Here is a 12,332-nt window from a genome sequence, read left to right as displayed (position 1 = left end):
AGCTTAACTGTCAATTGAATTTGCTTTTTGTTTTGACATTAAACCAATCTAAGAAACCCGCTTTGTTTTTCTCTCTTGTCTGAATTTACAAGGGATCTGTGTAAAAGCACAGCCTATATTGCAGATGCGCCACACAGTGTTCCGCTTGCACCACATGTGCAACAGGTGCTTAGCCCTCCTCAGTACCTGTCGTGACGCCGTGAAGGAAGAGAGAGACCCCTACCAGAAATAGATCTTTACCAAAGATTGCAGAAGGTTAAAGTCTGCCGCTAGCTGCCCGTGCGAGGGCTGCCAGGGGGCGCTGTACCCCGGCTGTCCGCTAAGATCTCACACACACAATTATTAGCACAATCTTTAAAAAAAGCAACGGGGGGAGTTCCCAAAGCCATCAAACCCCCTCCAACTTTCTCATTCCCGAGCAGAGAGCACTGATAAAATGGATGTAAGGCAGGCGGCGGCTCTTTGTGTCTGGGGGCTGAGCGTCTGCCTTTGGGTCGGCGACGGTCCGCAGGCTGCAGCCGTCCTGGGAGCCCGGGCTTGGGCACAGCGAGGGGCACTGCCGGCTTCTCTCCTGCTGGGCAGCCTTCAGAGGGAGGCACCGAGGAGAAGGGCGGCTTTCAAGAAGAGAGCCGTGGTACCCCACGAGTACATGCTGTCCCTCTACAGGACCTTATCTGAGATAGGAGGGAACGGCAGCCTGAGCCGCGGAAGGAGCCGGGCTAATACAGTCACCAGCTTTGTGGACCAAGGCAAAGGTGAGCGGTATATTCAGAAGGACTCAGGCACCTGCGTGCCCTGGCGCTGTTCTACTGCGCGTTTAGATTCAGGCGAAGGGGGGGGGGGTTGATGTGATTTTCAGACCTTTCAGGTGATTTGTAAAATTGCTGTATGGATGGACGCCTAATGTTACAACCAAGCGCTCTGCAGTTGCGCTCCTGCCAGACACATTTTGACTAATTTCCGTCCGAGCTAGTAAAAAGCCAAGATTCCATCCCGCTTGCAGCCGAGTGTCGGAAACATGAGTCCCCTGTCCAGCTTGAGACCGGGCAGAGGATCACAGAGCTGGGCTAATAATGCGGGGTCAAGATGTTCCACAGCAAAAGTTTTAGGCAAGCGCAGCAGCTCTAAGCGGACTTTTCTCCCACAAAGTAAGAGTAAGGGTGAAAGCAAAGTTTTCTTAATGACTTTCAGGTAATTGTATTCCCCTCTCCCCCTCCTCCTCAAACATTGATTATCACCTGCAGATTATTAAAACTCCTAAGGCAGAAAAAGAGTTTTGGAAATGTTCAATATGTCTAGGCGCAGTTGAGTAATAGGTGCCAGTGGAAAACTATAAAGGGGGCGTGATGGATGATTGCCAGATACAGGTGGCGAAAGGATGGCCATACAGGCAAAGAGCCCTAGTCTAAAGAGCCCTGAAGCTTGTTTGATTTGTTCCCTGAAGAGGACTGCGAGTGGGGATGGGGAGGGGGGCGACAGGGACCCAGAGAGCTCCCCAGAGGTCTGGCTTTGTCTCCTGGCAGAATACGGGGCATAAGGAAAGTCCCTCCATGGCAGCCAGGACTAGACTCCGTCCTACTCAAGATCTCCAATCCATTTCAAGAAAAGGCAACCACAAGCCACTCAGGCTGCCCAGCTCTGCCCACGGGGCCGTGCAGAAAAAGACCACTCCACCCCTCCCCCATGCCTTCAACCCCAAGAAGGAAAACTTAAGGCAATATAGTTTCCAAAACTGTGATCTTTCGGCTCTGCAAGTCTTGAACTAAGAGATCAGAAGCTCTGTCCCCCTTCAGACTCACTTTTGCAGGAGAGAAGAGCTACGGGCCAGTAGCACTGCAAGAGGCATTAGGAAAGATGAAGGCTTTCCCAAACTATTCCAACAGAAAGAATGATGACATCAGTTAGTTGAACATTTTTTTTTTTTAGTTACATTTGTACCCCACACTTTCCCACTCATGGCGGCAGGCAGTGGAGGGTTGGGTGACTTGCCCAGGGTCACGGGGAGCTGCCTGTGCTGGGGATCGAGCTCAGTTCCTCAGGACCAGGGTCCACCGCCCTGGCCACTAGGCCACACTCACCCCCTCCCCCACCCCCAAAAAGCTGCCTCAGATAGGAGCCAATATTCTCACCTCACAGATTATGTATTCTTTTATCCTCTTTCATTGGAGCTGACTCTGTGGGTGCTAATATTGAGAAAATTCCTTGTATGTGTCCAGGGAAGGGTAATTTCCATTGGGCTTAGCACCCCCAATAATTTTGAAAAGTTGGTTCCTATGTCCTCTTTTATATATAAAATGCATCTAGTGAAATTAGCAGAGGTTATAAGTGACTTAATACGTACCCCCCCCCCCCCCCAAGCAATTATTATGTATGTGGCACTTTTGCAAAACAACTGCATATGAGAATATTGATTGGAATTTATTTAACATGCTGGGGGGGCATGAGGGCCCCAACCTTTACCCAACTTTTAAGCGGCATCCCTTATCTACAAAACGAAAGCCCAATCAGCCACCCGTTCTGGGCTCTCCTCCCATCGAAATCTTTCTGTCCTTCGCACCGGGAACGAGCCAAAAAAAAAAAAGTGCCAAGCCTTTAAGTGATGGCTTTTAAAATGCCCATTAAAGTTGCTTAAAAGTAATTTTCTGAGCCCTGCTGTCCAGCCCTCCGTGAGAGCTGCCTTTGATTCTGTCAGATAGTTAAAAAAAAATAAATTGTGCGACCTCTTTCAGAGCCTACAGTTGTTTTGCTCTGTGCTTTCCATCTGGATTTGATTAATATTTATTGAAGTCGTTATAACAGTCGGATCTAGAAAGAAAAAGCGGCTAATTTCGGACCGAAATGCGCAGAAATTGTAATGCAACGTTCTCGCCGACCCAAACAGCGGAATCGAGGCGGATGGAGCGGAAAGACGAGTCGGTTCTGGTCCAACTTCAGGCTTACACTGGGGTTCAGAGATCTTAATGCCTAGGACGGTGAAACCCTGCTGCAAAGGCACTGCCACTTCCACTCTTAAGGTCTTAAAAAAATAAAAGAAAAACTTATTACAACCGAAAGAGAAATTCTCTGATGTGAACTAGCAGGCCACCACGCAGCTAAGGCTCCTTCAGTCACTTACTCTTGTTATTTCCAAGCGCAAATAACCTACCCTAGCAATAAGGGAATAAAATGCAACAGCACCAGCTCCATATATCCCCCGAGGCTTACAGGCCCAACAACATTTACCTCTCTCAAGAAGAAAGCCTGGACACTACTAACCTAAAAGCTGAGATGAAACCGCAGAGAATATGTATTAAAAATAAGCAACTATGAGAAAGGAAAGGTGCATAAATGTTCCCAGATGCATGAAATAAAATTATTGATTTATGTATATATATATATATATATATAAACTCGATTTTTTTTGAAAGGGAGAAATTGTCTTTGCCCACTATTATGAGTCAAGAAACTACATTGCAGGATACAACAGTATTGCGTGCTTTCAGTGAAAAGAAAAAAAAAAGAAAGAAATTGCTGTTGAAATCGTTCGGCTCGGTTTTTGTGAAAACATAAGAAAGCGCCATCAAAACAGAACAGAACCAGAACGCGATCTGCAGGAGGGAGTCCATTAAGAGAGCCTGCCGAGAGGCATTATTTATCAGACGCAAGGTAAATTATTATCACTTGGATGAACTGTTATTAGTCTGCTCAGCCACTCGAAGTCAGAAGGTAAAATGAAGCCAGACGACCTCTTCAAAGGGATCGCCTTATCTGGGTCCTGCAGGAATTTAGCTCGTCTCCGACCCCCCCCCCCCCCCCCCCCCACCAGATTACTAAAAAAGTCAGCAGCGACTCAGCATGCAAACGACTCTCGTGTCCCTCTTCTTCCCAGTCATCTGGAACAGCAGATCTCCGACTCCTGGACTTCAAAATCACCATCAGTGGTTGTCAATATTTATTTATTTATTTATTGCATTTGTATCCCACATTTTCCCACCTATTTGCAGGCTCAATGTGGCTTACATACTATAGTATTGCAAAACATGATTATTCCAGTATATCAGGTATAGTTAATAATTATTGTGTGGAGATTAATTAAGGAAGAAAGAAGAAGGAAGGAGTTTATTAGGGAAATTATAGGAGTTGGGTTTTCATAACTGAGTGGGTTGGTGAAGTGGGGTAGTGGGGCTCTAGGTTTTCATAGTAGGCCTTTATTTATACTGTGAACCCCAGAGAGGGAATATTAAACCCCCCCCCCCCCCCCCCCACCATTCTTGACTTTTCAACTAAAGACTGTCTTCCCTGACAGTGGAACCGTTCTTACTAACTACAAAGTTTCATATTGGCCTTCTCTAGAACACCCCCTAAATCCATAATCTAAATGCAGGTGAATAAGCAGCCTGAAACATTTCTGTGTCTAGCAGTGCTTTAGTGCATCTAGGAAAGAACTACTCCATCCCCTTTTTTGGGTCAGTTTTTCATTCCTTCATCCATGCATCCTTGGTTGTTTATTATCGTATGCACGCTAATGTTTAAGTAACATTTTAAGGTTTAAATTGAAAAATGGTTTCCCATTGGACACATATTTTGTAAACGTACAGGCTCCGATGAAGCTATGTTAATCACATGCATTTTGCAACAAGTTAAATTTAACCTTAAAATGCGTTTGCTATGACAAAGGGTACCAAATTGGAAGACCCCCCCCCCCCCTCTAAAACCCGTTATTTCAGCACAGTCTGGAGAGGAATGCATCAACGAATTCCAGTGCGTTAAAATACTTGAAATCGGTAAAGCTGTTTAGTGGCTTTGATGCTTTTTAATAACGCGGTCTGGTTTAGAAGCCCAGCTCCAGACACAGCAGATTTGCAAATAATAAGAAACTAAAAAAACCTCAGCGAGAAAACTCAGAAGTGCAAAGCAGGGCAGCACTTTGCAAAATATGTAAAATGTATGAAGTAGACAGCAAAAAGTCCTACTTTTTAAAAATTTGACATTTGTCAGCAGTTTATTTTGTCATGGGGTTGTCCTGGGCTGGAACTTGGGCCCTCGAAGGAAAAGTTTAAAACTGTTAAACCATTTCTGAACAGAATTCACTTTGCAAATATTCCCTGCTGCATATGCTTCCAAAAACCTCTTCCTCGCAGCTCAGCTTTGGGCGGCTTTAGGATTGCGGTTTGTTTTCCTAGTCACCATCATAAAAGAAATTTTCCACCCTAAAGTTGATGTTACAGCTAAGCAACTGTTTCCTATGTAACACTATTTCCATAAATATGGGCAATTTTACGTCTTAAATGCTGCAGAAAGGGCTCGTGATTGCACCATTTCACTGGGGTTTGATTTATCTTTTCCAGATGAGTCACTAGGGGAGAACTCCGGACACAGATACTTGTTTGACATCTCCAGTCTGCTCGAGAAGGAAGAGATCGTAGGCGCCGAACTGCGCATTTTACGAAAATACCCGGAGAATATAAGTTTAATTTTAGCCCAGGAAGGTAACCTTCACCAGCTTCTGCTCTACACTTGTCCCAGCAAAGGCGAGAAAGCCAGGCTCTTGGATTCCAGGACAGCGGACATTTTGGACACCGAGTTCTCCACGTGGGAAGTGTTTGACGTCTGGGAGTTTGTCAGAAAGCAGAAAGCAAAAGTCAAAGCGGATAAGTTACTCTGTTTCTTCCTCAGGATTGTTTCCGATTCTTCCAAGAGACCGCTGCACCCCGTCCTTTTGGGGTTCAGCCGCTATAACCAGCGACCTCAAGAGAAGGCTTTGCTGGTGGCATCTTCCTTCTCCAGAAAAAAGGAAAGCCTGTTCAAGGAAATCCGGGAGAAAATCAAGTCGATGGGCAAGCCTAGGTTTGTGCATCCCCTAGATTCGGGCCAGGAGTCCCTTATCAAACAACGAAGGAGGAGGAGAAGAACCACGATCGCTGCCCGATCTGGGGGGAAAGGGCAGGGCAAAAAGGCGAAAACCCGGTGCGGCAGGAAGCCCCTTCACGTCAATTTCAAAGAATTGGGGTGGGATGACTGGATCATTGCCCCTCTGGATTACGAGGCGTATCACTGCGAGGGAATTTGCGATTTCCCCTTGAGATCGCACCTGGAACCCACCAACCACGCCATCATACAGACCCTAATGAACTCGATGGATCCGGAATTCACCCCTCCCAGCTGCTGTGTTCCCTCCAAACTCAGCCCCATCAGCATTTTGTACATAGACTCGGGTAATAACGTGGTTTACAAACAGTACGAGGACATGGTGGTGGAAAACTGTGGGTGCAGGTAGCACAGTCCCTTCTGTTCTGCGCACCCAGGGTCCCAGGCAGGAGTCAGAACGTTTCAGCCCTACCTGGTTTAAAAAAAAAAAAAAACTTGAGAGGTAAGCCGATGCGATTGTAAAGTGTGGGGCTCCGACACCCTCATTTTTGGAAAAGCCGAGGTATTTGAACCTGAAATAGCTGTCATTGCTACTGACTTTCACAAATAATATGTATATTTGGAGATGTGAATCACGTTTGCTTCGCCTGTTTCCGCAGAGACAAAAAAAAAAAGGACTGAGCACTTTTAAATAATAATTAAAAAAAAGCATAATAATGTATATTGTTGCCATAAAATGACGTTTTAACTTTTAAAGCATTAGGCATCACACCTATTTCTAAACTGACAGAAACGTACATCAGTGCTGATAATGTACTTTTTTTTTTTGCCTGGTTTGTATCAGTTCTTGGAAAAGATTAAACAGTTAACATCTCCTTTTTCCTGGGAGTAATTTCACGCAGAGGAAATGGAGACACCAGCTCTCCGTAAAAGAAAAAGATGCACAGCCTTTTGGAAATGACATATATTGTTGGAGAAAATATTTATTGTTAATTGTCCAGGTCAAATTACATTGCACCTAGAAGTTAAGTTGTTGAGCAAAACGCTAAAGCCCTTTAAAACAAACAAAATTGGTTCGGAAATTAATGCATCAGGTATTCATACTCTGGCTGGGAAACGCTTTACTATTCAAATGGAAAAGGTGGTCTATGCAGTACAGCTGGTATTTTGAAAATATGAGGAGGCCACGACAAAAAAAAAAAAAAAAAGAAACGGGTGAGATACATTTTTCGAAGTCGAACTTTTTTTTAAAGATTTTTTTCCCCCAGAAATTGTTCAACCTCCACTTGCCTTGCTTAATATTCTTAATCTGTTTTAAAAGAGGCTATGAGATCGCCACTGCCAAAATATTCCTTAGCCTGGAAACACCTCATGCTTATAGGTACTGCTAAAAGGCCAAAAAAAAACACGAGATGGATTTATACGGACATCATGTTGCCTAATGCTATATATCCGACCACAACCTACAGGATTCCCCCCCCCCCCCCCCCCCCCCCCCGAGATGTGGTACCATCTAATGTCAATAACTACCAGCTTTCAATCGAGTATTTCTGTAATTATGGAAAGGGATCCTGAGAGCTAACGTTCAAAATCATTGATTCAATTTTGCAGTCTTGATAATGTGATGGCGTCCTGGGAAATATACACATAAGAAATATATATATTTTTCAGCTACCTCCGGCCTGAACTAAAGGTGAAGGCACTGATTAACATTACAACTAGAATAACACGGTTTAAAAAAATGGCAACCGAGATACATTAGCTACACTGTGGTTTCACTTTATACTTATTGGTCATTTGTCTAAACAGGGTTTTCAGTCAAAGTGAAATTTTCAAGAAAATCATATGTATTTAATCCTAGAATGTTTATAGCTTTAAACAAAAAACAAAAGTCCTGAAAAATAAAGTCCTATTTACAAATTGTATTCATCTCCTCTAATTTCATGTAGGCCTTACATTTGTGCTTTTAAACATGGTGTCGGTAACTATCATACATTTGTTTTATAAACCATATCAAAGACAGAGACACTTTAAACGAATAACTTGTTTTTCTTACATGTGAATTCTCACCCACCTGCATGCACAGTTTGCAAAACACCACCCTCTCCCTCATCCCTTTACATTTGTTTTTCCATCTAACAGATCCTACAAAAACACTTTTCCCCTTGGTCAAGTCACTTGGAAGGGGGGGTTATAGTAATGGTTAGCACAAATATATATATATATATATATATATATATATATATATATATATATTGTATCCCACATTTTCCCACCTTTTTGCGGGTTCAGTGTGGCTTACAATATGATATAAATGATGGAAATACAATTTGTTACAACTTGGTTATGGATTACATTGTGTAGATTTAAGCGAGACAGTCACACACACACACTTTTTATGCAATTTCATTACAACACCTCAAATATTGGGATTGGTAGCTGCAATGTTGCTACTAATTGGGTTTCTGCCCGGTACTTGGGACCTGGATTGGCCACTGTTGGAAGGAGGATACTGGACTAGATGGACCATTGGTCTGACCCAGTACGGCTATTCTTAGCATAAGTCAAAAACAGGGATTCTTTCAAAACTGGAGGAGTGGCCTAGTGGTTAGGGTGGTGGACTTTGATCCTGGGGAATTGAGTTCAATTCCCACTTCAGGCACAGGCAGCTCCTTGTGACTCTGGGCAAATCACCTAACCCTCCATTGCCCCAGGTACAAATAAGTACCTGCTTACAATATGTAAGCTGTATTGAGCCTACCATGAGTGGGAAAGCACAGGGTACAAATGTAACAAAAAAAAAAACAACTAACAATAGTTAAACACTAGCATGTATTATGAATGGGATTTGATAAAGATAAGTGCTTTTTTGAATATTCATTAGAAGTGGTTTTTGAAGTTTTTACAAAATGGTACATTCAAAGAAAACGATGCAATAACATGAGAAAATGAATACTAAACATGTTTAAAAAAAAAACCCTTTTTTGTATTGTTTAATACATTTTGAATGGGAGCTTTTTTGGCCAATGACTGCAAGGGAGTCTGTTGCGACTAAAAAAAAAAATCTGAGAAGAAAAGAGTCCGCAGACAGCTTCTGAAGACTATTCCTCCCTTTTCAATGAATTGATATTTTTGATGCACAACATTCATGATATATGCCAGTGTATTCTTAACATAAGGACTAATTTAAGTGAAATAACAGAAATAACAAAGTAGCAATAATTAGGCACATTAGGCTAGCACAAGGTTTCTGCAGCAGGGCCCATAAGATTAAAACGGGCCCTGTGGCAGGTACTGTGTGCTAATTGTTAGTAAAAGATCCCCTTAATTTCCCATTGACTCAGGTATTTATTTAACACATTTATACCCCACATTTTCCCACTAGTAGTAGGCTCAATGTGGCTTACACAGGACTGTAGGGAAAACTACAGTGCATTAGAATACAATTAAGCAATGTAATAGTAAAATAGTAAACATTTACGTATCATATAGACAACTAAGATAATAAGAGTGAGTAAGAAAGATAGGGTCCATGGATTTTGCTGTAATAAAAGAAGAGGTAAATTAGGTTGAGTCAGGAAAGTAGGCCTTCTTGAACAAGGTGGTCTTGAGCAATTTCCTGAAATTTAGATGGTTCTGAGTTGATTTTAAGAATTTAGGTGGTGCATTCCAGAGCTGTGTTCCTATGAAGGAGAAACTGGATGCGTAGGTATCCACCTGAAGGGCAATTCTGTAATCTAGATGCCTTCGTTTATATACTCCTTGCATTCACAAATGTCTAGAATACTATCATGTACATTGTGGGCCGGATTCAGTAAATAGCACCCAAAGTTTAGTGCTAAAAAACATATACTCTAAACTTGTATTCTATTATGCAGTTTTTCCCCCATGTAGTCCTGGAGTATCCCTTGTCACTCGGGTTTTCAGGATGTTCACAATGAATATGCATGAACTTGACTTACATACACTGCCTCCATTATATGCACATCTCTTTCATGCATATTCATTGCGGATATCCTGAAAACCTGACTGGCAAGTGGGTACTCCAGGACCGGACTTGGGAAACACTGCTATAGCGGGCACTCCACGCAGAGTGCCCTTGATAGAATAGTGGTTAGAATGGATTCCCACGCTCAACTTATGCCTACTGAAACCTGATGTAAATTCTGGTGCCTAATTTCCGGGAGTCAGGTGTGCAAATGACCATATTCTATACCATCATGCCTAACTTCTAGGAATATCCCCCCCCCCCCCCCCCAGATCCTACCATACCATAAATACATAAGTATTGCCATACTGGGAAAGACTGAAGGTCCATCAAGCCCAGCATCCTGTTTCCAACAAGTACCTGGTAAGATCCCAAAAAAGTAGAATACATTTTATGCTGCTTACCCTAGAAATAAGCAGTGGATTTTCCCCAACTCCATTTTAATAATGGTCTATGGGCTTTTCCTTTAGGAAGCCATCAAAGCCTTTTTTAAACCCTGCCAAGCTACCTGCTTTTACTATATTCTCTGGCCCCTTTTGAGTTGCGCATTAGAAAATTTAGGTGCCAATGTTATAGAGTAGTGACTAGGGCAGATGCGTGCACAAATGCAAACTGTTGACAATTAACCCAATTATTGTTAATGCCTTGTTAAATAATTAATTTGCATATGTATCTGGCCAGCACACCCAATTTTTGGCAACCTATATAGAATCCGGGGGTATGTATGTGTATCTACATTTACCCCTGAAATTGTCAGGAAAGCCGGTTCCATTATAGAACAGACTCTGCGTGGCCCTGGGGTGCCCATATAGAGGCACCCAGCTGGAATCGCCCCCACCCCAGATTGTAAGCTCTTGGAGCAGGGACTTAAGCTGGCCTGAGCATTGTTTGGAAAATCCACAGTGATAGAACAGAGAAAGAAAACAGATTTTTTTTGTTTTGTTTTCACAGTGGTGCTAGTTCAGTTCTGCCGCTGTTCAACATTTGCAGATGAGGTGAACTCTTACAGAGGCTGATGTTACTGCAAAAACAAGTACTCCTCCCCCCCTCACCTCAAAAACTAACCCCAGTTTTGAAACAGCATAGTGAACTGGCTGTAATTAAGTTCTGCACGTTTAGAGTGCCCTATGCTCCCGAACACTGCAGGACGGACTTTCTGAATACCTGCATGGTGCATTCAGCACAAGGGTGGGTTTATTTGCAATAAATGCTTTTAGCACTGCAACTTGAACATGACAGGGTGAATGAATCTATCTATCCATTCTCTCACAGCCCAATGATCAAAACTCTGACGCTGTTCCAAACAGCACCATAGAAATACCAGCCAATCAGTGTGTCTGAGCAGCTCCCTCATGCTCAATGCTAATGACATGCAAATTTATTGCATTGTGTATGAGGGACAACTGTTGGTGGATTGTGCCTTGGCTTGTGCTCAAGGGCTGTGGCTTAATGCACAGCTCTTGAGAGCATGCCCAGTACACCAGAGAAGGAGGAGGGAAGGAGGAGGGAAGGAGGAGGAAGAAGTGCATCCAGTAAGGAGAGGATAGGAGAGAGAGCAGCAAGGGGAGAAAAGGCGGAGATAGAAGGGAAGACAGCTGGGGGGGGGGGGGGGGGGGAAAGAAAAGCCAGTCACTCCACCCTACCCCTGAAAAAAAACATGCATATTGAAAAGAAAAGTGCATTTTCTGTTTAAGGCACTTTGGTTTTAATAAGAGCACGCATTCATATGGAAATGATGAAGGCTGGGCCAGGCAGGTGAGGGGCCAGTTGCCACTGGGCTCATCACTGCCTTCAGTTCAAGTAAGTTCAAGTTCCTTAGTAGAAGAGTTGTCACTGGCATCAAATCATGCTTTTCTCTCCCCATTCCTCTCTCTGGCAGAACCCTAATGCTAGCTCCAAGCTGGTGTTGGGTTTGCTGTGCTATGAGCGCCCTTGTGTTGTCTGCAGTTGAATGAGCTTTGGAATACATTTCCAATGACTTGTATTTGCATGCATTAGCATGCAATTTGCACTGATGGCTAGCACGCACGCTGTTTCCTGCAGTTGGGGTCTTGCAGCTTATTGCGCTGGCAAATATGGGCGCTGGTCCAGGGTTAATGGCCTCTAGTGCCTGCATTTGCTTCTGAGCATTGGAGCCTCAGTGTGAGACATTTATAGGGAGCAATGGACTGAGAAACAGGGAACCCAGGCTTTAAATCCCATGTTGCACACTGATATGCTTTCTAACCTTAAGAAATCACTTTGGGGCTTTTTGTCTAACAAGTGGGGTGGAGGAGCAGCCTAGAGGTTAGTACAGTGGTCTTTGATCCTGGGGAACTGAGTTCAATTCCCACTGCAGCTAGCTGTGACTCTGGGCAAGTCACTTAACTCTCCATTTCCCCAGGTACAAATAAGCACCCCTATATACTAGGTAAACCTCTTTGAATGTAGTTGCAAAAACCACAGAAAGGCAGTATATTAAGTCCCATCTCCTTTCCCCAAAGTGCATTAAGGGAAT

The 12,332-nt window shown here is 43.4% G+C and overlaps 1 protein-coding gene across 1 annotated transcript; it reads left to right on the top strand.

Moving 5' to 3' along the window:
* Positions 1 to 436: 436 nt before the first annotated feature.
* Positions 437 to 6,401, top strand: GDF7 (growth differentiation factor 7). Its single transcript, XM_030195585.1, has 2 exons — positions 437 to 755; positions 5,328 to 6,401. The coding sequence occupies exons 1-2, from the start codon at positions 437 to 439 to the stop codon at positions 6,254 to 6,256; spliced, it is 1,248 nt and encodes a 415-aa protein (XP_030051445.1). The 3' UTR covers positions 6,257 to 6,401.
* Positions 6,402 to 12,332: the final 5,931 nt, after the last annotated feature.

The sequence above is a fragment of the Microcaecilia unicolor genome, chromosome 3 (assembly GCF_901765095.1).
Source record: "Microcaecilia unicolor chromosome 3, aMicUni1.1, whole genome shotgun sequence".
Classification (NCBI taxonomy): domain Eukaryota; kingdom Metazoa; phylum Chordata; class Amphibia; order Gymnophiona; family Siphonopidae; genus Microcaecilia; species Microcaecilia unicolor.
Note: the sequence above shows the minus strand (reverse complement) of the source record. Positions and strands in the feature narration are given on the sequence as shown.

What these genes read in the sequence shown, in the direction of transcription:
- GDF7 (XM_030195585.1), top strand. Translation starts at nt 437, where the DNA reads ATGGATGTAAGGCAGGCGGCGGCTCTTTGTGTCTGGGGGCTGAGCGTC. An exon ending in CTTTGTGGACCAAGGCAAAG is followed by an intron (nt 756 to 5,327) that starts GTGAGCGGTATA and finishes TATCTTTTCCAG; the next exon opens with ATGAGTCACTAGGGGAGAAC.